General features: G+C 42.2%; 1 protein-coding gene across 2 annotated transcripts; it reads right to left on the bottom strand.

The window, feature by feature from the left end:
* Positions 1 to 687: 687 nt before the first annotated feature.
* On the bottom strand, positions 688 to 26,149 carry DGAT2L6 (diacylglycerol O-acyltransferase 2 like 6). Of its 2 annotated transcripts, XM_040467724.1 has the most exons (7): positions 25,904 to 26,149; positions 8,364 to 8,474; positions 7,765 to 7,835; positions 7,199 to 7,403; positions 5,639 to 5,813; positions 1,833 to 2,044; positions 688 to 1,407 (listed from the first exon to the last, which is right to left on the bottom strand). In XM_040467724.1, the coding sequence occupies exons 1-7, from the start codon at positions 25,986 to 25,988 to the stop codon at positions 1,253 to 1,255; spliced, it is 1,014 nt and encodes a 337-aa protein (XP_040323658.1). In that variant the 5' UTR covers positions 25,989 to 26,149; the 3' UTR covers positions 688 to 1,252. The 2 variants fall into 2 exon arrangements, with proteins under 2 accessions (XP_040323658.1, XP_040323659.1); XM_040467725.1 differs by lacking the exon at positions 8,364 to 8,474.
* Positions 26,150 to 26,520: the final 371 nt, after the last annotated feature.

The raw sequence follows: 26,520 nt of genomic DNA, 5'->3' as shown, positions 1-26,520 counted from the left end.
TAGGTTTGAATGCTAGTTCTATCCAAAGCTATGTGGCTTTGGGCAATTTACTTAACTTCTATGAGTTTTAGCTACTGTGAAGTGGAGGTGATGGAATCTCACAGGGTTGGCGTTAGCATTAAGAGACAAAGACTGAAAATAATGGCATAATCCATGTTACACAGTAGGAAGTTGACATAAAGTAGACTCACAGTCTGTGCATGGTCTTGTGGCTCCCTTCCTTCTGACTCTGGATGGCTATGTGGGGGTCAGGAGAGATGGGCTATTCAGTGGGTACCTATGCCAGTTCTCATGATTTTGCCTCTGTATCCTACACTGTGTAGCAGTTCTGGTTCCTCTCCATCACCTCTTCTGTCAGAGGAAGTATAAAGGGTGGATGAAGAGGAGGAAAATGGCTTTCCACAGACCAGCTTTCTGGCCAGGTTTGAGGGAAGGCCAGTAGTGAACCACAGTAATTAGAAAATAGTCATAGCCTCTTTTATACATCTAGACCTTTATTTTTAACTTTTTAAAAGTTTATTTATTCATTTTGAGAGAAACACAGCGTGAACAGGGGAGGGGCAGAGAGAGAGGGAGAGAAATAGAGAATCCAAAGCAGGTTCCACAGGATCAGCACAGAGCCCAACGTGGGGCTTGAACTCACAAACTGTGAAATCATGACCTGAACTGAAATCAACACTCAGACACTTAAGCAACTGAGCCACCCAGGTGCCCATAGACCTTTATTTTTATAGAAGAAACAGCATAACTGCATGTGGCAAGCTTTTGCAGTGTAGAATTGTGTCACAACTGAGGGAATCCTTTCTGTTTGGATCAGCAGCTACAGTTCAGGTCCTTGGTTTACCTGGTTGTGGGTCCCAAATTGTAAGGAGGAGAAGGAAACAAACTATTCCTGTTCTCAAGTCTTCTAAGCCTAAATCTAAAGAGTGATGGTGTCACTAAGGTTTGGTAAGGGGGAGCGGTGGTGGTTTTTGGCTTCTCATTCCTTTGGTCAGAGGGTTGGCTGGAATCGGGGGGGAAAAGAAAAGAGCTTTGGATTAACAAGACTCTGCTTTCTACAGTGGGTTGTTGCCTACTCTTCTGCTCCTTTGGTTTCTTCTGCAAAACCCCATTCATTAAGTACTTTCTGGCTTGGTTGGCCTCCTCCCTCATGCCTGAGATTCTCCTCTCTCCCTAAGTTCTTCCTTCTGGGTTACCCTATTTGGATCCATCAATGCTTTAGGACTTTAGTGATGGGGGAATCTAGTTCCTGTTATATGATTGTCAGCTCCTGGGCCTCAGGAAAGCCATACTGAACTTTGTGCTGGTCAAACAGCTTGCGCAGGGCACTGATGTAGAGTGCATGGTACTTGTCCACTGTCTTCTTGTTTGGCTTCTTAATCCTAGGGATTGGCAGGGGCTCCCCAACTATGGAGAAGGAGAAGAGACAAGCATCTGAGCCTCCTTTCCTCAACTCAAATTACCCATCCCTCAGAGGGATCCACATACTGAAACTCAGTATCTGTGTCTCCTCCCTTTCCTCTGTTCTTTCCCTCTGCTCTAGCCCCATCCCATCCCATATTCTCCAAATACCTAATCTCATGCATGCTGAAGAGAATGAGAGTAAGCTCAGAAGAGTGTTGAAGGAATGCATGTGAATGATGCTCTCTTGGCAGCTACGGAATGGCAACAACTCTTATCTGTTTAGTTGTCCTGCCCACCCTGCCCTCAACCATACCTACTGGAATTCCCAGTGCCCATCCCAGCTGTGTGCTGGGTCTCCTGGACTTGATGGATGACCTGGGTGGTGGGAATCAATGACCAGAGTGGTCCAGAGGTATTGGAAAGCTTACCAACAGTGGTAATGGGCAGATTGAAAGGAAGGAAGCCCCAGGATTCTCGAGTGAAGCCCCGGCCATGGAAGGTACAGAAATTTAGTCCCAGGATTTTTTTGAATGTGTCCTGGAAGGTTTTTTGGAAGAACCTTATCCATGTGCCCTCAGGGAAGGTCTCTTGATTGTGAACCTCATTCTCTCCAAAGGAATAGGAAGGAACAAGGTACGCTCTGCAAAGAAAGGAGCATAAGTATTAACTCTCCCAGGTAGCTTCCCCCCAGCAAAACCCTCTCCAAGGTGGGAAGACTTTCCAAACATCCCATTGTAGGACAAGAACCCAAGCACCCAAACATCTTCATGTCTCATTCTTGCCATGCTCCACCCTTCTAAATGAACCCTTTGTGGGGAGTTGCTGCACCTTGTCCCCTGATAGGAAGAAACAAATTTTAGACACTCTAACTGCTTTCACTGCACCCAGCATCCAGAGTGATCTTCCTAAACTGCATATCTGGACATGTCATTTCTCTCTTTAAAACTCTTCCAGAGGGGCGCCTGGGTGGCGCGGTCGGTTGAGCGGCCGACTTCAGCCAGGTCACGATCTCGCGGTCCGGGAGTTCGAGCCCCGCGTCGGGCTCTGGGCTGATGGCTCAGAGCCTGGAGCCTGTTTCCGATTCTGTGTCTCCCTCTCTCTCTGCCCCTCCCCCGTTCATGCTCTGTCTCTCTCTGTCCCAAAAATAAATAAACGTTGAAAAAAAAAAATAAAACTCTTCCAGAGATCCTCACTTTGTATCATGCTGCTTACCATGGCTTTTGTGCTCTAGCCCTGCCTACCTGGCAAGCTTCCTCTCTCCCCACCACTTCCTTGCAATCTGCTTAGCCATTCTAAATGTGCCAAGTTGCTGCTTGTCTATGCTGCTTCGTACATTCTGCTCCCTCTGCCAGAAATGCTTCCTATGTCTTCACATAGTTAATTCTACTGTGCCCTTCAATGCTCAGCTCCAATTTCAATCTCTTAAAGAAACATTTTTTGACTACCTCCAGTTCCCTCCTCCACAGCGTAGATTAGGTACCCTTCATCTACTGCTTCTCTTTCTCCACACTAACACTATTCTGACTCAGTTATTCCAGTCATCTCCTTACCTGTCTTCCTCCCTAGTTGTCAAGCTGATCAAAGGTGGGAACTGTGTCATTCATCTTTGAATCTCTAGGGCCTCACAGAGTGCCTGATACATTGTAGGTCAACTGAGTTCTTTCTCCCATTTTGTCTGATTGGCAACTCCTACTATTTTAGCTCACAATTCAGATGTAACCCACTTATGAAACTTCTACATTGGGAGTGAAAATTTTTTCATCAATTATTGCTACCATAGCACTTTGTATATATCTCCATTATAGCACATCTACTGAGTTTTTTCTATGTGTCAGCACTGTTTTGAGCCCTAGGGACACATCAGTGAATAAAATGGATTAAAACAATTTTTGTCAGCAAAAATGAACTACTGGGACCTTATGAAGATAAAAAGGCTTCTGCACAGCAAAGGAAACAACCAACAAAACTAAAAGGCAACCAACGGAATGGGAAAAGATATTTGCAAATGACATATCGGACAAAGGGCTAGTATCCAAAATCTATAAAGAGCTCACCAAACTCCACACCCGAAAAGCAAATAACCCAGTGAAGAAATGGGCAGAAAACATGAATAGACACTTCTCTAAAGAAGACATCCGGATGGCCAACAGGCACATGAAAAGATGCTCAACGTCGCTCCTCATCAGGGAAATGCAAATCAAAACCACACTCAGATATCACCTCACGCCAGTCAGAGTGGCCACAATGAACAAATCAGGAGACTATAGATGCTGGAGAGGATATGGAGAAACGGGAACCCTCTTGCACTGTTGGTGGGAATGCAAACTGGTGCAGCCGCTCTGGAAAGCAGTGTGGAGGTTCCTCAGAAAATTAAAAATAGACCTACCCTATGACCCAGCAATAGCACTGCTAGGAATTTATCCAAGGGATACAGGAGTACTGGTGCATAGGGGCACTTGTACCCCAATGTTTATAGCAGCACTCTCAGCAATAGCCAAATTATGGGAAGAGCCTAAATGTCCATCAACTGATGAATGGATAAAGAAATTGTGGTTTATATACACAATGGAGTACTACGTGGCAATGAGAAAGAATGAAATATGGCCCTTTGTAGCAACGTGGATGGAACTGGAGAGTGTGATGCTAAGTGAGATAACCCATACAGAGAAGGACAGATACCATATGTTTTCACTCTTATGAGGATCCTGAGAAACTGAACAGAAACCCATGGGGGAGGGGAAGGGAAAAAAAAAAAGAGGTTAGAGTGGGAGAGAGCCAAAGCATAAGAGACTCTTAAAAACTGAGAACAAACTGAAGGTTGATGGGGGGGTGGGAGGGAGGGGAGGGTGGGTGATGGGTATTGAGGAGGGCACCTGTTGGGATGAGCACTGGGTGTTGTATGGAAACCAATTTGACAATAAATTTCATATATTGAAGAAAAAAATAAAAAAAAATAAAATCAGAAAAAAAAAAAAAGAATTCCCCTGGCGGGGGGGAAATAAAATAAAATAAAAACAATTTTGTCCTCATGGAGCTTACATTTTTTTCTGGAGGGAAGACAGACAGTAAACAATGATAACAAATAAACAAAAACCAGATATATAAATAAATAAAATCAGTGATATATAAGAGGATGATAAACACAACCAGAAAAAGTAGAGCAAGATGGTCAAGATAGACCTTATTGAGAAGCAACATTTGAGCAAATACCTGGAGGAGGTAAAGCAATCAGACAATTATTTTGAGGAATAATGTTCCAGGCAGAGGGGACAGCTAGAGCAAAGGTCGTAAGGCAGGAGCATGTAGCTTGTTTGAAGTATAGCAAGGAGCCCAATGTAGCTCTAACAGAGTAAGCAAGGGTGAGACCAGGAGGTGATGAGGACTGGCTAAGGACCAGATTATTTACAGTTCTGCAGGCCCTTGTAAAGATTTTGGCTTTTGCTCAGAGTGAAATGGGAGCCATTGGAACATTTGGAGTAGTGACATAATCTCACATTTAATGTAATCAGCTACAGTTGAGAATATTCTCTTGGATGTAGGGGAGAGAGGGAAAGAAGCAGGTAGAGCAGTTAGGAGACTATGTAATAATCTAGGGCAGAGATGATGCTAGTTTAAACCAGGGAGGGGGGTTGTAGTTGAGATGATAAGTGGTTGGCTCCTGTATAGTTATATGTGTGCATGTCTGTTGTTCCCACTGGACTGTCAGTTTCTTAAAGGCAAGAACAAGGTCTTATTTATTTTTATACCCTCAATGCCTAGTACTATGCCTGACACACAGTAAGCATTAAGTGACTGCTGAAGGAATGCATCCTATTCCTGAAACCAAATTATATGCTGTTTGGGGGCAACAACCATATCTTCTGTATTTTTGCAACCCCCACAACACCAAGCCTAGTGCCTTCCTTGCCCCGGGTAGGTTCTCTGGGCCTCTCAGTTAATGGGTTGATATAGAGTGAAGCTCCACTTCCCCAGACCTACAGCCAACTAGGATAATGGGAAGGAGGTAAAGGTCTTTTCCTACTGTTCTTTCTCCAACTTCAAGTAAAAAAAATGCCTACAAATGTATCTGGAGGCCCAAACACCATTAAGACACAGTGTGAAGGAGCAGAGGGAAGCAATCATAGTAAAGAGGGAGCCCCCTTTAAAGGGTTTCCAAGGGAGGGAACCATTCTGGAGAGGTGCTACAGAGTACCTATGGCACCCTGACAATAGGGTACAGAACCTGGGGACCCACCCTGTCTTCAGTGCCAACTTCACAAAACCTTTACGTTCTTTAAGGTAGATGGTCGAGGCTCCTGGTTGGCACAAGAGGGCTTCAGCAGCTCCACCAACCACAATAACCACAGCATTTCCTGAGCCTTTTTGGGTCAGCAAATACTTCAAGGCCAACTCACTCACTGGGCACACACCTGTGAAAGCAAAGAATCAATAGCATAACAAACTTGGTGCCTGAGATTGGGGTGAGGGGTTCCTCTGGGCTCTTCCTGCTGGAGACAGTTCTGTTTCCTGAATATTGTTTCCACTTTTTTGTCTTTGACCTCCACATCCTGGGTTAGCCATAGCCTGAGGTTAGTCCTTAGGGTCAGCTTCTGGCATTGGAGGTTCTGTACTACTACAGTTGGGGATACCTTGAGTTCCTCTGCCTGCTTCCTCTTAGCTCAATAGTATTTAAGCCCATCGCTTCCCTTTCTACTCATAAACCATAGCCATCTTTGACTCTCCCCAGTCTTACAGGTCTGGAGACTCTCCAGAGTTTTCTCCCTCAAGGGTGATCAGGACTAGCCACCAGAAACCTGCTTTCTCCCTAGAGCAACCTGCCAACTGGGAGCCATTGGCTTGGGTTTGTGTAGAGTATGCAGATCCAGGAGCTTGTACAAACCAAACTGAAATGTAGACAAACTATGGAATGAGGGTAACACCCTGCTGTTCCACAACAGTCATGGAGTCTTTCCTCACTTCTGCTTTTCATCTTTACTCTGGGATTACTTTTTATTCTCTCTTGAGATGGCAGAAGTTGCCCCCAAGCCTTAATCATTTGGTTCATGCCAAACTCAGAGGGGAGCAGAACCATCCTCTGGGACTCAGTGGTCCCACCTAACCTCTCCAGATAAATGTATCTTTTTAATGTTTGGTTTCAGTTGTTTTCTGGTGTCCAGAAGTGGAATATTCATCCAGAGAGAAGGACATTTGTCACAGTACCCTGGCTTAAAGCCTGGCATGGGGAAGTTATCTTGGATTCTGATGTATGCCTATCCTTTATTCCTTGACATCTTATGCAAGTTTGAAGGGGTTCCCAGGAAATGAAGATCATGGGCAAGGAGGGTACAAGCTAGTATGAGAGACTTTAAAATGTCTTTAAGAGATTTTGAGAGCTGCTATACAAATGGCCAAAATAAGCCAAGTGACATCCCAGAAAGAATCTAGCAAAGTTCATCTGAGCTGCCCCATTCATGTCTGATTTTTCCTACATTTGGGTTTCATATTTGGCTTTTGCCTTTTGCTTTCCACTTTTGCTTTAATCCTAAGATCCAGTCTTCTGCTTCCTCCTCTGAAAGGATTCCTGGCAACTCTTATAAATGCCTGTAACTTATCCTACTGCCTAACCAAACCCTGCCTCCCAGATCTTGGACAGAACCTGATGTTTAGCCACATATTCTTTTTACTGGCTTAGTGTGTTCTGGACTCATTTTCTACTAAGTTCTTTTCTAGCAGGATGTGAGATGTGGACTGTTAGGGCTTACTGGGGCCGGAGCCCTGAGGTAGGTCAGAGGATGGAATGATTTCTTATACTCACCCATTGACATCACATATTCTCGCACAATTGGGATCCAGAAGATCCCTTCCAAGGTCCCTACTGAAGGAGTGATGCCTGGGAAAATCCGAGAAAAGCCAGAGGCCTCAGTAGCAAAGTTGATGAACACACCATAAGAGACAATGCCATGGGGGTGATTGGCAATGATATAGTTATGTTCCGGAGAGATGTCATGAGTCTTCACCAGCTGTTAGAGGGAGATTAACTCAGAGAAGTGGATAAGAAGAAGGAAGAGAGGACATGTGGACCCATATACTAGCACATAGCCTATTTTCCTTGGGGAGCCTCAAATCCCTGTTCATTGGGATGTAATCATTGTCATAGGATTGCCAGGGGTTATGATGCTCAGAGGATTTGCCACTGTGAAGAAAGGCTGCTATCTATCCATCTTCCCACCTGCCCATCCATCTTGGGTGCCTACTCTGCATTATGCCCTCTGGGCCTTGACCTTCACTGCTGGCCACTAAAGCCTTTGAAAACATGGAGCTAAGTGGGAAAGGTGAGTCCAGGCAACATAAACCAAGGGCACTCAGAGGAAGGGTGGTTACCTTTATTGGGAAATAATTTTGAAAATACTTCCAGAGGGTCCAATTTCGTACCCAAGCTGAACGCCTACCACCTGTGGATACAGAAGGGAAGGAAAGAGCAGGTGAGATATTGCCAATCCCTCTACCTATCCCAGAGGTGGGGGGTTCTTTCTACAGTCCTCAGGTCACAGAGGAGTTCCCATTTTCATACTTCCATAATTCTAGAACACAGAGCTGTAGGTACTGTCCCTGAATCCAACCCCCAAGAATATATAGGAGGTTCGTGCTCTCCAGGAGCCAGCCAAGAAGGTGATGGGAAGATATCCCAAGGCTGGGGGCACATTCCCTGAAACCTCTTAATTCTTCTTAGGAAGCCTGGGAGAGATCTCTGTTCCTTGCTGAGATTTGCTCCCCTCTCTCCCTCTCCTTCCCTCTACCCGTATTTGCTTCTTTTAATTTTTCCTGCTATCCACCTTCCTATCTCATTTCCTTTCCCTTTCCCCATCTTTCTTCTTTGCACCCCTTCTCCCTATGCCTCTTCCACTCTCTCCATCCATTTCCTTCTCCCTGTGGTTCCATCCTTGGCACAGACAGGTACCACCATTCTTCCCATCTCTTACCTTGACTGTGAGTATTCCAATCATAGGCGAGCCAGGTTAAGGCGAGCACAGACAAGATCCAGAATTTAGTGAACATCAGAAAGTAGGGTATAAGAATAATAGGAATTGCTCCTGAGGGGACACAAAGGGTTTATGCCCTTCAGGTTCCTTCAAGTTTAATATAATTCTAACTACCATCTCTGCTCTCTACTGAAGGAGCAGGTCAAGGCTGGTGTGAGACCCTTCTTTCCCACTTCCCTCACAAACCCTCCCCACTCTGCTGTAGTCCAGGTTGACCTCTGAGTCCTTGGATGTGGGTACTTTTGATGGCTGAGATCTTAACTGAGGAAACTGCATAACCATGACATTCTCAGAGCAGGCCCTCAGCTGGGGTCAAAGGACAGCAGCCCTCCTTGGCAAGTGGCTTCCCAAGAGCAGCACTTGCACCAGTGGCTGAAATCCCCATTCTGGGACTTCAGGAATTCCTTTCTAAAAGCTCAACCCTCCTTTCTTTGTGGGACTGCTAAACCAGCACATACCAGTGGAGAAGGGCTGTCTGCAGTACACAGGCTGTTTGATGCTGAGAAGAAAACATGTATTAGAAACTGCTTTACTAGGTTCAATTTGGTCTCATTCAAAATGTTTCAAAAGTTCAGAAGGGGAAATATTATCTCTGTTAGCAAAGGGCCACAAAAGGCTATGAAATGTAAACATGATGCATCTCACAGCAGTGGGAATTCCCATTTTAAAATCTGCAGTCATGAGAAAGAGGGGCTAAGCACACATATTGTTAATGAAAAAAGACCCAGCTAAGGGAATGACTTCTTTGACCAGGTAACCACATCGCGAGAGATAAAATTTCCAGAGAATGGAAAGAAACTCAAAAATTACTTAGAAGTGGGTTTGTCTCTTGAATTTTGGACATAGATGAAAATAATAGGAAAAAAGATAGAACAGGCCTTTCTTTAAAGATCATGTTATGGAGTAGAAGAAATCTTAGTGATAGGCTGAATCCTCTTTGCAAGAGCTGGCTGAGATAGTTTTTCTAAGCATGCCAATTAAATAGAAAATAGTGGTGGGAGAAATTTTATAGGAAGCTTGCCATCTATAAATGTCCTACTACCCCTGATCCCCATAAAAGATGAGAGTAAATTTGCTAGGTAAGCTCCAGAGGAAAACTCAGCAAAAATCATTAATTAAAGGTAGTCTGAGTGTATAATTTCTCTTATATCTTGCTTCAAATAGATTTAGTTTGCATCACCATTATTTAGAACAGTGCCCTGCACACAGTAGATGTTTAACAAATATCTATAGACTGGCTAGAAGATAAAATAAGTGTTTTCTCTTTTCAATAATAGGTAAACTTAAATGTTAGTGTTTTGCCAGATTTGTGCTATTTAAATGTGATGTTATTTAAAAAGCATGGATGGATTGTGTACCTTATATCTGATCTCTCAGTTATTCACAAGGCCTAACGGTAGTCTAACCAAGAACCATACCTTGATAAACACCATCCTCCTTGTGGAATCTATTTGAACTGCAGGTGTGGCACCTCAGGAGACCATAAACGTCCTTTGAGGAGAAGCCTGCCAGACCTGGTCTGTTCGAATGTCATTGGCATCACTCACAGTGACAGAAGTGGGATTTAAAGACATAAGAGAAACAGAGGCCAAACATGGAAGAGATAAAGTTCATGGACCAAGGAGTTCTGTGACAGAAAGCAAAGGTATCTGAGGCAAGAATGATGGAGAACAACCATTTGTGTGTATGTGTACGTGACCCTCCCTTACATATTATGGCCTTGACACCAGGAGATGCTTCCAATATCTCGTCTGTGTTGAAGGGAGAAGTCGTAGTGTGGATTATCACGGAAGAGGTTCACATAAGGTAGGCTCCTAATTTAGTTTATATTGAAGATGGCCAAGCCATTCTAATAGATGTGTAGTGTGGTATCTCATCATAATTCTAATTTGCATTTCCCAAATACTTAATGATGCTTCCATTTGCCTTCTGTATATCCTCTTCGGTGAGGTGTCTGTTCATTTCACTTTAGTCCATTTTTCAATTGAGTTTTTTTGTTTTGTTTTGTTTTGTTTTTAGTGGTGAGTTTTAAGAAGAGTCCTTTATATATTCTGGATACAAGTTCTTTGTTGGATATGTGATTTGCAAACATTTTCTCCCGGTCTGCTTTATCTTTTCATTGTCTGAACAGGCTCTTTCTTAGGGCAAAAGCTTTTAATTTTGATGAAGTCAAATGTATCATTTCCCCCTTTTCCAGATTGTGCTTTTGATGTAAAATCTAAGAACTTTTTACCTCACCTCATGTCATGAAGGTTTTCTTTTTCTTATTTTTAATGAAGGCTTCTTTATAAGTTTTTTACTAAACATTTTACAGTTTTGTGTTTTACATTTATGTCTCTGATCCACTTTGAGTTTTTTTTTTAGTAAGATGTGAGGTTTAAATTTTTTTTAATATTTATTCATTTCTGAGAGAGAGAGAGAGAGCGAGCGGGGTAGGGACAGAGAGAGAGGGAGACACAGAATCTGAAGCAAGCTCCAGGCTCTGAGTTGTCAGCAGAGAGCCCAATGAGAGAGGCTTGAACCCACGAATCGCAAGATCATGACCTGAGCTGAAGTCGGACACTTAACTGAGCCACTGAAGTGCCCCTAAGATGCGAGATTTTGATCAAGGTTCATTTACTACATATGGATATCCAATTGTTCCAGCATCATTTGTTTAAAACACTACCCTTCTTCCACTGAATTGCTTTTGCGTCTTTGTTAAAGATCAACTGGCCACAGGAGGGTTCAACAGAGAGATCTTGAACTCACCTTCTCCCACGAACACAGTATCTCTACAGCTACAGAAGGAACAATTCCCTCTGAAAAGGGCCTGAAGCCTAGCTGAACAGAGACTCCATGACAAAGAATAAAAGGGCCACATTGAGATAGGTAGGAGAGGTGGAGACAGTCTAGCGAGAAACCCCCACCTCAGGAACAGTGACCCACAATTGGAAGGGGTGTCAAAATCTGGAGCTCATCCCTAAGGACTGAGGGGTTTGTGCCCCATTTCAGGCCTCTCAATCCTTGGGAACTGCACCAGAGAGATGAGACCGCACAGCATCTGGTGTTAAAAATCAATGGGGTTTACTTTCAGGAGAACCATAGGGCCATAGGAAATGGAGGATTCATTCACTCTTGAAAGGGCTTATCTACAGACCCTCTTGCTCTGGGATCCAGCACAAAAGCAACAGTTTGAAAGGAGCCTGGATCATATTTTGAGGACACTCATTTGTTTTTGTTTTTGTTTTTATGATTTAACTTTTTTTATTTTTTAAGATTTACATCCAAATTAGTATATAGTGAAGCAATGATTTCAGGAGTAAATTCTTTAATGCCCCTTACCCATATAGCCCATCCCCCCTCCCACAACCCCTCCAGTAACCCTCAGTTTGTTCTCCATATTTATGAGTCTCTTCTGTTTTGTCCCCTTCCCTGTTTTTTTTTTTCCAATAAGATTTATTTATTTATTTTTTATTTTTTTTAGAATTTTATTTTATTTTATTTTATTTTATTTTATATGAAATTTATTGTCAAATTGGTTTCCATACAACACCCAGTGCTCATCCCAAAAGGTGCCCTCCTCAATACCCATCACCCACCCTCTCCTCCCTCCCACCCCCCATCAACCCTCAGTTTGCTCTCAGTTCTCAACAGTCTCTTATGCTTTGGCTCTCTCCCACTCTAACCTCTTTTTTTTTTTCTTCCCTTCCCTGTTTTTATATTATTTTTATTTCCCTTCCCTTACGTTCATCTGTTTTGTCTCTTAAAGTCCTCATATGAGTGAATTCATATGATTTTTGTCTTTCTCTGATTGACTAATTTCACTTAGCATAATACCCTCCAGTTCCATCCACGTAGTTGCAAATGGCAAGATTTCATTCTTTCTGATTGCCGAGTAATACTCCATTATATATGTATACCACATCTTCTTTATCCATTCATCCATCGATGGACATTTGGGCTCTTTCCATACTTTGGCTATTGTTGATAGTGCTGCTATAAACATGGGGGGTGCATGTGTCCCTTCGAAATAGCACACCTGTATCCCTTGGATAAATGCCTAATAGTGCAATTGCTGGGTTGTAGGGTAGTTCTATTTTTAATTTTTTGAGGAACCTCCATACTGTTTTCCAGAGTGGCTGCACCAGCTTGCATTCCCACCAACAATGCAAAAGAGATCCTCTTTCTTTGCATCCTCGCCAACATCTGTTGTTGCCTGAGTTGTTAATGTTAGCCATTCTGACAAGTGTAAGGTGGTATCTCATTGTGGTTTTGATTTGTATTTCCCTGATGATGAGTGATGTTGAGCATTTTTTAATGTGTCGGTTGGCCATCTGGATGTCTTCTTTGGAGAAGTGTCTATTCATGTCTTTTGCCCATTTCTTCACTGGATTATTTGTTTTTTGGGTGTTGAGTTTGATAAGTTCTTTGTAGATTTTGGATACTAACCCTTTATCTGATAAGGACACTCATTTGTTAATCTTAAATCATCTGCTGAAGAAGCAGAAACTTGTTGGGATGCTTTCCAAGGATGGAGGCACTGGTGGGTGTCATTTTTGAGTTCTTCTGCTTTATTGGTTGGCACTAGCAGGTGACTTTTACAAGCCCTACCTCTAGCCTGCTAGCTCCACTGGGAGTGCCACCCATGAACTGCAGGTGTAGCCTACCCCACTGCAGCTGGGCTGGCCAAGTGCCCCACCCTCATGTTCACAGTTGTGGCCCACTGAGTCAGCAAGCACATGCAGCCCACACAAAGGACACCCCCTGAGCACCTGGCGTGGGTGGCCAGGGGGAATTGCATTTCTGGGCCCCATGAGTCCAAAATAATTGGAGAGATAGTTTTTGGCAGGCTACCACCCACAGGGCACTGCACAAACAACAGACTGAAACAAATACCCCAGTCTTCATGTGAAAAAGTTTTATTTTCTTGTCCTCAAGTTTCAGCCTGAGGGGCAGGTTCAGGTTTGTCTCACATCCAGAGGCACCCCCAGGGAACGTGGGCAGGGAGACACCACTGTTGGGGGTAGAGTTTACTTTAAAAAAAAGAACACGGGGGGAGTAAAAATACAGTTTTTAGGATTGTTCAAGACAAAATGAAAAAAGAAAACTGCAAAGCAGAAACATACCCATAAATATAGAGAACAAACTGATGGCTATGAAGGGGGATGGGCAAAATGTGAAGGGGAATGGGAAGCACAGGCTTTAAATCATGGAATGATTAAGTCATGGGAATGAAAGGTACAGCATAGGGAATATAGTAAATGGTATTGTAATAGTGTGTATGGTGACAGATGGTAGCTACACTTGTGGTGAATATAGCATAACTATAGAGTTGCTGAATAACTATGTTGCACACCTGAAACTAATGTAACATTGTATGTCAATTGTACTTTAATAAACATAAAATAAAATGTCAAAAAAGAACCCTCAAAACAAAGACTGCAAATAAAGACAAAGAAGGATATTACTTCATGATAAAGGGGTCAATCTAACAAGAGGATATAATATTTGTAAATATTTACACACCCAACGTAGAAGCACATAAATATGTAAAACAAATATTAACAGACCTAAAGGGAGAAATTGACAGCAAGCAATAAAGTAATAGTAGGGGAGTTTAATACCTCACTTACATCATGGATAGACTATCCAGACAGAAAAGCAATAAGGAAACATCAGCCTTAATGACACATGAGACAAGATGGACTTAATAGACATATACTGAATATTTCTTCCCCAAGTAGCATAATACACTTTCTTTTCAAGTGCACATGAAACATTCTCCAGGATAGATCATATTAGGCCACAAAACAAGTCTCAGTAAATTTAAAAAGATTGAGATATCAAGGATTTTCCTCCAATCACAATACTATGAAACTAGAAATCAACTACAAGAAGAAAACTGGAAGCATCCCAGTATGTAGAAGCTAAACAACATGCTACTGAACAACCAATGGGTCAATGAAGAAATCAAGGGAGAAAATTAAAAACACCTGGAGACAAATGAAAATAGAAATACAGTAGTCCAAAAATTGTGGGAAGAAGCAAAAGCAGTTTTAAGAGGGAACTTTATAGCAATACACGGTTACCTCAAGTAACAAGAAAAATGTCAAACAACCTAACGCTACATCTACTGGATCTAGAAAAAGAACAAATAAAGCTCAAAGTGAATAGAAGGAAGGAAACAGTAAATATCAGAGCAGAAATAAATGAAACAAAGAGTAAAAAGACAACAGAAAAGATCAATAAAACTAAGAGCTTGTTCTTGTTTTTTAAATGTTTATTTATTTTTGACAGAGAGAGAGAGAGAGAGAGCGAGCGCGTGAGCAAGGGAGGGGCAGAGAGAGAGGAAGACACAGAATCCGAACCAGGCTCTGAGTTGTTAGCAGGCTCCAGGCTGTCAGCACAGAGCCCACTGTGGGGCTTGAACTCATGAGCTGTGAGGTCATAACCTAAGCCAAAGTCAGCCGCTTAACCAACTGAGCCACCCAGGCACCCCAGACTAAGACCTTGTTCTTTGAAGAGATAAGCAAAATTGACAAATCTTTAGCCAGACTCATCAAGAAAAAAGAGAGGGCTCAAATAAATAAAAATAGAAATGCAAGAGGAGCACTTTAACTGATAGCATAGAGATACAAAAGATCACAAGAGACTATTAACAATTATTATGCCACAGGGGCACCTGGGTGGCTCAGTTGGTTGAGCGTCTGACTTCGGCTCAGGTCATGATCTCACAGTTCGTGGGTTCAAGCCCTGCGTCAGGCTCTATGCTGACAGCTTGGAGCCTGGAGCCTGCTTCACATTCTGTGTGTCCCTCTTTCTCTGCCCCTCCCCCACTTATGCTCTGTCTCTTTCTCTCTCAAAAATATATAAACATTAAAAAAATTAAAAAAAAATTATTATGCCAACAAATTGGAAACCTAGAAGAAGTGGATAAATTCCTAGAAGCATACAATCTTCTAAGATTGAATCATGAAGAACTAGACTGACTGGTAATTAAAAATCTCTCAACAAACAAAAGTCCAGGATCAGATGGCTTCACTGGTAAATTCTACCAAACATTCACAAAAGATTTATTACCTACTCTTCTCAAACTCTTCCAAAAAACTGAAAAGGAGGGAACACTTCCAAACTCATTTCATGAGGCCAGAAGTAACCTGATACCCAAACCAGACAAGAACAACAACACACACACACACACACACACACACACACACACGAAAAAAGAAAAAGGGAAAAAATTATAGGCCAATATCCCTAGTGAACAAAACACAAAAATCCTCAATAAAATCTTAGTAAATTGAATTCAGTAACACAATAAAAGGATCATATACTATGATCAAGTGGGATTTATTTTAGAGATGCAAGGATGGTTCAGCATCCACTAATCAAACAACATGATACACCACATTAATAAAAATGAAGGATAGAAATAACATGATTATCTCAATAGATGCAGAAAAAGCACCTGACAAAATTCAACATCCATTTATGATAAAAACTCATGAGGGAATGTACCTGAATATAATAAAGACCATATATGACAAACCCACAGCTAACATCATACTCATCAGTGAAAAGCTGAAGGTTTTTCTGCTAAGATTAGGAACAAGACAAAGATGCCCATTCTCACCACTTTTATTCAACATGATATTGGAAGTCCTAATCACAGCAATTAGACAAAAAAAAAAAAAAAAAGAAAAGAAAGAAAGAAAAGGGATACAAATCAGAAAGGAAGAAGTAAAATACTCACATTTGTAGATCACATGATACTATATAGAGAAAATCCTAAAGACCACAAAAAAAACTGTTAGAACTAATAAATGAATTCAGTAAAGTTGCAGGAAATAAAATCAATATACAGAAATCTGCTGCATTTTTATACACTAACAACAAACCATCACAAAGAGAGTGTAAGAAAACAATCCCATTTACAACTGCATAAAAAAAATACCTGGGAATAAATTTACCCAAGGAAGTGAAAGACCTGTACACTGAAAACTACAAGACATTGATAAAGGAAAGTGAAGAAGACACAAATATATGGAAACATGGTCTGTGCTCATGGATTGGAAGAATTAACATTGTTAAAATGTCCATACCACCTTAAGGAATCTACAAATTCAATGCAATCTCTAATAAAATCCCAATGACATTTTTACAGAATTAGAATAATTCTAAACTTTGTGTGGAACTTCCAAAAATCTTGAATAGCCAAAACAATCTTGAGAAAGTAGAATAAAGCTGGAGGTATCATACTCCTGATTTCAGACTATACTACAAAGCTATAGTAATCAAGACAGTATTGTATCGGCATAAAAACACATAGATCAAGGGCACCTGGGTGGCTCAGTAGGTTGAGTGTCCAACTTCAGCTCATATCATGATCTTGTTGTTGGGGGGTTTGAGCCCCATGTCAGGCTCTGTGCTGACAGCTCAGATCCTGGAGCCTGCTTCAGATTCTGTGTCTCCTTCTCTCTCTACCCCTCCCCTGCTCACACTCTGTCTCTCTCTCTCTCTCAAAAACAAATAAACATTAAAAAAAAAAAAACACCATAAATCAATGGAATAGGATAGAGAGCCCAGAAATAAACCCACACATATATGATCAATTAACTTATGGCAAAAGAGTCAATAATATACAATGGGAAAAAGACAGTTTCTTCACCAAATGGTGTAAATATAAGAACATTGGGGAGCAAATGGTAATTTAATAATTCAACATCTAACATGGCTTCCTATGACTCTTAGGGTGAAGTCCAGTCTTGTAATCTGGGTTTCAAAGGCACACTCTGTGGTGGAGCCCCGGGCCACCCCCCTTGTCCTCTGCACTCCACCATACTGTTCCGTCAGTTCCTTCAATTCATTCTGCTCTCTAGCCTCTGGGCCTCTGTGCATTTTGTCCCTTTTACCTGGAAGAACCTTTCCTCAGCTCTTTCCTGACTAGTTCCTATTTATCTTTTAGGCCTCAAGATAAACGTCACAGTTTCAATGTTTTGGCACTATCTTCGACTTCTTTCTTTTTCCCATTCATTCTCCTGCCTGTATCTCCATTGCTACTGCTGTGGTTGAAGGCTTGATCTCCTCGGGTTTGGACTGCAATCTTGAGTCTGTTCTTTTTGCCTGCGTGTCCCTTCCCCTCTGGTCCATTTTCCATGTTATTGCCAGATTGCTTTCTAAAGCACAGTCATAATATTGTTTGCCTCTGAAACCTTCAATATTTTCCCACTGCAACAGAAAAAAAGTGTAAACATGTAGTCCCTCCGTGGACTAGCCCCAAACACCTTCCTCACCTCATCTCTCACTACCTGCACTCATACTGCTTATGCTCTAGCCCAGTATTTCTCAAAGCATTGTCCTTATATCACTGTAGGTACACTAGATGATCTGAGGTGGTGTATGGATGGTAAATCATTTTAATATATAGTGAATAAAAAGTGAATTTATGGTAGTGATCTAAAATATCTGTTATAATACACTATTTTAGGTAACAGCAATGAGTCAATTTGGAAAAAAAATGTTAATTCATAATAACATAGGTGGTACTCAACTGTAGAAAATCCAGAAGGTGGGATGTGAATGGCTGAAATATGGGAAACAGGGGCCCAACCACCTTAGTGTACTCCCCATTCCCAACTCTATACCTTTGGTGGTGCTGTTCCTTTATTCTGACTACCCTCTCTTCAACTTTCTGCCTATCAAAGTTCTTTCAACCTTCAAGGATTTGCTCAAATGATACCCCCTTGATGATACTTTTGGTGATTCTCTGCTCAGAATGAAGAGTTCCCTCCTCCACACAACCACAGCACATTACTTATGCTTCTGTTTGACCCTGTTTCACTCTGGTGCTTATGTAGTTAGTACCTCACAAGTCTAGCCCTGTCCCTATTAGACACTAAGCTTCTTTTGTTTTATAAATTTTTAAGTTTATTTATTTATTTATTTATTTATTTAGAGATAGAGAGAGAGAGATCAGGGGAGGGATAGAGAGAGAGACAAGGAGAGAGACAATCCCAAGGAAGCCCCATGCTGTCAGCACAGAGCCCAATGTGGGGCTCAAACTCATGAACTGTGAGATCATGACCTGAGCTGAAATCAAGAGTCAGATGCTTAACTGAGCCACTGAGGCACCCTCAGCACTTATTATTAATAAGCACTCGTTCAGGACTTAATGTACATTATCTCATTTAATTCTCTCATAACCCTGACAAATAGATAATTTTATTATCCCCATTTTATATATGTACAAATGTGATGCTCAGAGTGGTCAAACTTTGAGGGAATAAAAAGTTCCAAGCTTTAGGAAAAAAGTAGGTAGCATTTGTGGAGTCTTTACTATGTGCCAAGAGCTATTTTAGACACTTTGTGTGTGTTACCTCATATTAATACCTGTAGGAAAGAAAGTTCATGCCTTCCAGGAACTGACAGTCTAGTGGAGAAAATTGATACCATAAATAGTGGATAGATTCCAGAGGGTAAGACTATATAGTCAAATGTTATTTTATGTGAACCGAAGCAGAAGACCATTCCTTACTGCTGGGGAACCTGGAAAGGCTTCTTGTGGAGGGTAAGATTTAAGTTGAATTTTGGAGAAAGAGTAGGATTCTGACAGAGAGATTAGTGGAGGAAGGGCTTTCCATGCATGAGGAAGAACTTGAACAAAGATCTGTAGATGGAGGAGCCCAAGGCCCATAACACCATAACCTGAAAAAGTACAGGGAGACCGGGAAGACATGGAATAGGAGATGGAACTGAGAAGGAAGCTGGGGAGATTAGGCTTCATGCTAGAGGAAATATGAAGCCAGTGAAGGTTGTCAAGCAGAGGAACAGCATGATCATATCTGTGTATCAGGAAGATAATTTGAGACAACTGTAGTAGCAAGAGAAACTGTAGGCACTAATTAAGAGATGCAGTAATATATTTTTAAAGTGTTTATTTATATTTGAGAGAGAGAGAGAGAGCAGGAAAGGGGCAGAGAGAGGGAGAGAGAGAATCCAAAGCAGGCTCTGTGCTGTGCTGTCAGCACAGAGCCCAGTGTGGGACTCAATCCCATGAACTGAGATCATGACCTGAGCCAAAATCAAGAGTCAGACACTCAACTGACTGAGCCACTCAGGTGCCCCAAGATGCAGTAGTTTAGATGAGAGACAATGGGAACACGAAGTAGGTTACTATTTCTCAAACCAATTTGAAAGATACTATGGAGGTAGAATTTTCAGAGTTTGGCAGTTGATCAGATGTAGGGGGTGAATGAATAATGCCTTGAAGGATCTGGGAATGCTAGGAAAGTATTAAAGTCTCTATTTGCCTAATTTTCTAGGATCTAGTTACTCATTATTCTTCCTGAAGGTGCAATGAAATCAGAATGTAGGGTGCTTGTCTCAGAAGTGGTTGGCTTTCCTCTGTTGATTAAATGGCAAGGTTGGCAGTGTCTTATGAGTTGGAGTGGTTGGACTTGAAGTAATGTCAATTTCTATAACAGAAAGAAAGAAAATGAACATCTATTGAGGATTTTTTTTGGCTCTTGGATCTTCAGAATGGTCTTTAGAGGCAGATACTATACTCTGCTTCTACAATGGTGGAGGGTGAATGGCTTACTTGTGAAGATCACATAAAAATAGTATTGATGGAGGCACCTGGGTGGCTCAGTCAATTAAGTGTCCAACTCTTGATTTTGGCTCAGGTCATCATCTCACAGCTTGTGAAGTCAAACCCTGCATCAGGTTCTTCACTGAGAGTGCAGAGCCTGCTTAGCATTCTCTCTCTCCCTCTCTTTCTGCCCCCCTCCCTCAAAATTAGATAGATAAACTTTAAGAAGAAATAACATTGACTTACTTGCACAAGGTCCAGTAGCAACAGGTGGCAGACCTGGCCTATCTGATTACTAAGACTATGTTCTATTTTATGTAGTATCAGAAACCAGAGAAAGAAGGCAGACCTAAAAAAAGTGGGGGGTGATCAGAGGTGATCAGGTGAAAGAGAGGAAAAAGAAAAAGAGATGGACTTAATGGTCTCTACTGAGGGAGAATTTAGAATTTAGTGTCAATTTAGTGTCAGGCCTGGTCTTGTGAGAAATATAACTATGACAAGATATGGCTCCTATTCTCATGGGGCTTATTGAGTAGAGGGGGCAAAGGATACAAGGGCTGCTACCTAACCTATTTTTACAAAGTGCTTTGGACTTTCAGAGGTGATACAGTCTTGGGTTGGCTAGAAAATGTTGCAGAGAAGATGTGAATTGAGCAATATTTCAAAGGACAGGTTGTCCATGATTATTAGTCCAGGGAGAGGGATCAGAACATCTTTCCAGTGGAGGGAATAGTCAGAGCATAGGTGAAGGAGTGGGAGGGTACCCTTTATGTTTGTTCTATGAATAGACTGCTTGGAACACAAGCTTCTTATAGGGGAAGAGTGGGGGGATGAGCTGGTTAAAGGTTAGAGCCAGAGAGTGGAGGAGGGCCTTGAATGCCCAGGCTAACACATTTGTACGTCACTGAGTAGGCAGTGGGAAATCACTGACTATTTTTGAGCAGGAGAGGACTGTAATTAAAGATGTTTTCAAAAGACTCTACTGGGAGCAAGCAGTGGAATAGATTGGAGAGGGTGAAGACTAGAGGGTAGAGAGCCAGGAAAGCGGATATTGCAACAGTTTAGGTAGATGGTGACACATGCCCAGAAAAGAAGAGACAGAGAGCCATCCTCCAATGGAAGCTGGCCCTCAGAGGGCCTCTCAGGGCCATTGCCTAATTCTAAGGGTCACGAATATTTGTATTTTACACTTCCCCCAAACTGTCTTTTCATTCCTCTCTTCTCCCTTCATCCCTCATTCTTGTTCCTCTCCTTTTTCTCCTCTTTCCCCCTATTTCCTCTCCCATTACTTTCAGGGATGCTCAGTAATCAGCCATGATTCTAAACGTCATTCAGGAAAGTGGAGAGGTGCTGAGGGAGGCTCTGAGCAAGAGAGAGGAATGAAGGAAAGCAGGTGCATGAAAAAATTAAGAAGGAAATTAAGGAAGGAAGGAATTTAGGAAGGAAGGAAGGAAGGAAGGAAGGAAGGAAGGAAGGATGGAAGCTATTCTATATGGAGCATTTACTGTATACCAAGCTAAGAGGATGGGGATACTGAGGCTTAGAGGGGTCCAAATACTTGTTGGAAGTCACACAGCTAATTGTTATCCAAGTTTGACAAATGAGAACCCATGTCCTGTTCATCATGTTTCACTGTTTCTATTTCCTGCTTTTCCTAATCCCCTCAACTTGGTGTGATAATTTTTCCCTGAAACCCTAATATCACTTTGTTGTGACTATTTCTTTCACTTACTACAGTCTATCTTACATCGTAGTGACTTCTGTGTGTGTCCAGCACTGATGCATAAACTGTGTACAGTGGTGGAACTAATGATTGCTTTATCTTTGTTGCTAGATAGTAAGGAGTTTGTACTTGATCCATGGTAGTTTCGACAAGGACCGTCACCACCTTGTAATTAGTATTTGCTCTATAACTATTGAACAGATTTGAATGTCTTAGGCACTTCTGGGGACATCTTACACTGTTACGGATGCTCCAACACCCAAGATTCATGTTGTATTTCTAGCACAATCACTAAAATGATAGAAACAGGATGTATAACATCTAACCTAGTAGATGAAGGCAAATGGAATGATAAAAATAATGTCAAACAAGACAAGATAGGGGCACCTGGGTGGCTCGGTCGGCTAAGCATCTGACCCTTGGTTTCCACTCAGGTCATGATCTCACACTTTGTAGGACCGGGCCCAGTGTCGGGCTCCGTGCTGGCGGCACTGAGCCTGCTTGAGATTCTCTCTCTACCCCTGCCTGCTCGTGCTTGCTCTCTTTCTCTCTCAAAATGAATAAATAAACATTTTTTAAAAAGAAAAAAAATAAGTCAAGACAAATGGCTAACAAGCATATAAAAAGATGCTTAACATCACTAATTGTTAGGGAAATGCAATCAAAATCCCACAATGAGATATCACCTCACATTCATTCAGATGGCTCCTATTAAAAACCCCCAGAAAATAAAGAAGTGTTGGAGAGAACGTGGAGAAATTGGAAATTGTGCACTGTTGGTGGGAATGTAAAATGGGTGCAGGTGCTGTGGAAAACAGTGTAGCTGTTCCTCAAAAAAATTTAAAATGGAATTTCCATGTGATCCAGCAATTCCACTTCTGGGAATATATCCAAAAGAATTGCAAACAGGATCACAGAGATATATTTGAACACTCATGTTCACAGAAGCATTATTTACAATATTCACACAATAGAATATTATTCAGCCTTAACAAGGAAGGAAATGTTGTCATGTGATACAGTGTGGGTGAAACATGAAGATATTATGTTAAGTGAAATAAGCCAGTCGCAACAGGACAAAAAGTGTATGATTCCACTTATATGAAGTACCCAGAGGAGTCAAATTCACAGAGACAGAAAGTAGAAGAGTAGTTGCCAGGGGCTGGGGGGAGGGGACAATGGTGAGTTCTTTGTTCAATGGGTACAGACTTCAGGAAGAGAGCTCTGGAGGTGGATGGTGGTGACAGTTGCACAACACTGAATGTACTTAATGCTGCTCTAATGTACACTGAAAAATAGTTAAAATGGTTGGTTTGATGTTATATGTGTTTTACCACAATTAAAAAAAACTTTTTTTTTTATTTTTTTAAAAATTTTTTTTTCAACATTTATTTATTTTTGGGACAGAGAGAGACAGAGCATGAACGGGGGAGGGGCAGAGAGAGAGGGAGACACAGAATCGGAAACAGGCTCCAGGCTCTGAGCCACCAGCCCAGAGCCCGACGCGGGGCTCGAACTCACGGACCGCGAGATCGTGACCTGGCTGAAGTCGGACACCCAACCGACTGCGCCACCCAGGCGCCCCCCAAAAAAAACTTTTAAAAATGCAGGTGAAAGAAAACATTCACACTTATTATTAGTGTTTTCACTTAAGACACGTAGGTGCCATCATTTGTCCATAACATCCCCACCCCACACCTCCAGCTCTTCCAGAAGAAGTGGAAGCTGGTAAGATGGCGGGGGGGGGGCGGGGGGGGGTGCGGGAAGTGGGCATTACTAGGAGGCTAACCCTCACCTCTGGGCCCTTACATATTCAGTGTTGGATATGCCTTGTACCCTATCCCTGTCCACAGTGTCCTTTGAAAGGGGGAAAGGAAGAGAGAAGAAAATACTTAAAAACAAATCATTTTCTGGGAGAAAAATGAAAACATTTTATTGAGGAGTGCTCCCTAGAAGAGTCAGAATAATCTGGGCACTTGTGTTCGAAGACCACACAAAGGGTTTCTGGGTCAGTACAGATTCCACACCTAAAGGGAAGAACTTACACACCTCTTCCTCTCTCTTTTATTAAAATTTTTTTTAATGTTTATCTTTGTGGGGGGGGGGGGCGGCAGAGAAAGGGAGACACAGAATCCAAAGCAGCTCCAGGCTCTGAGCTGTCAGCACAGAGCCAGACTTAGGGCTCAAACTCACAGAGTTGGGAGATCATGACCTGAGCCAAAGTTGGACGCTTAACTGACTGAGCCACCTGGGCGCCCCTCTTCCTCTCTTGACCTCTTTTCCCTGCTCTCTAGTCCCCAGACTTGCCCACTCTTTCTAGGATCCAGACTTGAAATGGTGGCTGCCACCGCAATACCAAGACTTTTAGGACATTCCTGTGCCCCCCTCACTTTCCTAACTGAGGGCTGCAACTTGTCAAAAGGGTCTGTTTGAGGACGTTAAGACAAACGCAAAGGAAAACAGAAAATATGAAAGACTAGAAGCAAGTTTACAAAAAAAATCGCTTTTTTCCCCCTTAATACAGCTAGAGTCAGGCCATTGATGAACTAAGTGCTCAGAATGATTTTGATTTCAATAAGGCACAATAAGTCATCATCTTTGGCAGTCACAGATGCCTTTGGCAGTCTGGTGAAGCCTATGGACCCCTTCTCTGAATAATATTATAAATGCACAAAATAAAATATATAGACTTACAAAGGAAATGCAACATATTAAAACACAGTTCTCAAAACATCACCAAAAATGTGTCATAGTAACATGGGCTTCTTGGTTTATGCATCAAATAACCAGACCCAATGGCAGTTCCAATAACCACTGGCATTTTGAAGTAGTCGTGAGCATAAATGACATTTCGAGATGCCTGCAACAACTGGCAAATGAAACGCAAATCTGTGATGTCTATTACTGACAAATTCACTGGTGCTGTTAATGTTTCTGTGGCTTGTTGCCTACATTCATTATTTCAATTCGAAGCTAGTGAAAATAAAGGTAAATTTTGCTATATGAATTCAAAGTTGTCCACCCCTACCCCCAATTCTAGGTCCATAGGCCTTTGGTTAAGACCCTCTGCTCTAAGGGATCATATAGTCTCCCATAGATTGGAATTGGCTGCCTTCAGGGTGACATTTCTCCCCCATCCAGTTTCCAAGCTTTGGCCCTGGAATTGGTTGCCCATGAAGTCCTAGATTCCGGTTGGGAAAAGCTTAGCACTCTCAACCCATTTGCCCAGCACTGATAATTGCCATGCTCTGAGTCCACTGCACAACTTGCCTTTTATTAAAGTTCTGTCTGGGGTACCTGGGTGGCTCGGTTGGTTAAGCATCCAACTTTGGCTCAGGTCATGAACTCACGGCTTGTGGGTTCGAGCCCCACGTTGGACTCTCTGCTGACAGCTTGGAGCCTAGAGCCTGCTTCAGATTCTATGTCTCCTTCTCTCCCTGCCCCATCCCCACTTGCACTCTCTCTCTGTCTCTCTCTCTCTCAAAAATAAATAAATGTTTTAAAAACTTTTAAAAAATGTTTGTTTAATGAGTCACTAGGGCAGCTCCCAGATTTTCCAGAATTTTCTCCCCATAGTTTTAGACTAGAAAATCGCCTATGCCTACCTAGCAATACCAACTCTGCAAGCCACCATCACCTTTGCCCCCAACCCTGAATAGGACTCTTTTTGGCAAGTTCAGAGGGGGTGAGCAGGGGGATGCATAAAATGGGTGATGGGCATTAAGGAGAGCACTTGTTGGGGTGAGCACTGAGTGCTGTATGTAAGTGATGAATCACTACATTCTACTCCTGAAAGTGATATTACACTATATGTTAACTAACTAATTTAAATAAAATCTTGAAATTAACAAAAAAAAAAAAAAAAAAAAAAAAGAGGGGGCAGTCCTGGGAAGGCTGTGGTGATCTTTAAACCAGAACAACCAAGGGCTCACTCATGGCCTTCATGCCCTCAGTTGGAAAGAGGGAAATCTGATGATTTCATTAGAAACCTAATGATTTCATTCTTGCTCAACAGCATCCATCTTTCTGAGTGAGAAGCAATAGTCCTTCCCAGAGAGGGCGGGTGGGGTGGAGGGGGGGGGGGAAACCAGCCAAATGATCTCTTTGGAGCCTTCCTCATCTGGGATTCTTGCCCTCGTTCTTGGCCTGTTCTCATGTGCTCTCCAACCCCTGGTGTTCACTTACCTAAAAATACGTAGACGGGGAGCCACTGCAAAACAGACAGGGTTTGGAGGCATTCGTGAAGATCCAGTCGGGAAAGGAAGGCCATGGCTGTTGTGGCAAGAAGCCCAAACAGAAGGCCAGCACTTCTAAAGCTGTGCTGATTACAGGTGCTTTGCTTTCATCTCTTATCACTGAGTCCATTTAGCTGCTGAAGGTTTTAGGCTTGACCTAACCTTTCCTCCAGTCTTCCTTGTTCTCTGTCCCGCCCTGGCTTCCTACACACACATGAGGTTTCAGATCATGCTATCTAATCTCCCTAATATATATCCCTTCTCCTTGTGTGCTTCATTGCAATAAGGCAGATATCGCTTAGGGGTGGTTCTTGCTGTGTGTGGGGAGGTCCCTGATAGATGAGTGCAGGAAAAGAGAATGGCTTAGACTCCAGATAAGACCTCTGAAAAGCAACCTACTTCCCTGCTTAAGAAAGGAGACCTGGTAACTCCACTTGTTTCTGCCCTAGTGGCTGCTCTTTGGCTCCTCCTGTCTTCTGCTGAGAGCCACCTTGTCAACTTGGGCCTTTTTCTGCACAGATATCTTAACTTCTCAGATCCCTCCTTGTGCCTCTATTTCACAGGGGC

Source organism: Herpailurus yagouaroundi, unplaced genomic scaffold (genome assembly GCF_014898765.1).
Source record: "Herpailurus yagouaroundi ecotype Mexico unplaced genomic scaffold, PumYag 67569, whole genome shotgun sequence".
NCBI classification, from domain to species: domain Eukaryota; kingdom Metazoa; phylum Chordata; class Mammalia; order Carnivora; family Felidae; genus Herpailurus; species Herpailurus yagouaroundi.
This window is presented reverse-complemented; position numbering and strand designations above follow the sequence as displayed.

Excerpts from the sequence above, each read along its gene's own strand:
- DGAT2L6 (XM_040467724.1), bottom strand. The coding sequence starts at position 25,988 with ATGGCCTTCCTTTCCCGACTGGATCTTCACGAATGCCTCCAAACCCTG. Across the intron at positions 7,836-8,363 it reads TTGGAATACTCACAGTCAAG|GTGGTAGGCGTTCAGCTTGG; the intron begins GTAAGAGATGGG and ends CTGTATCCACAG. Across the intron at positions 1,408-1,832 it reads TCTGCCCATTACCACTGTTG|TTGGGGAGCCCCTGCCAATC; the intron begins GTAAGCTTTCCA and ends CCTTCTCCATAG.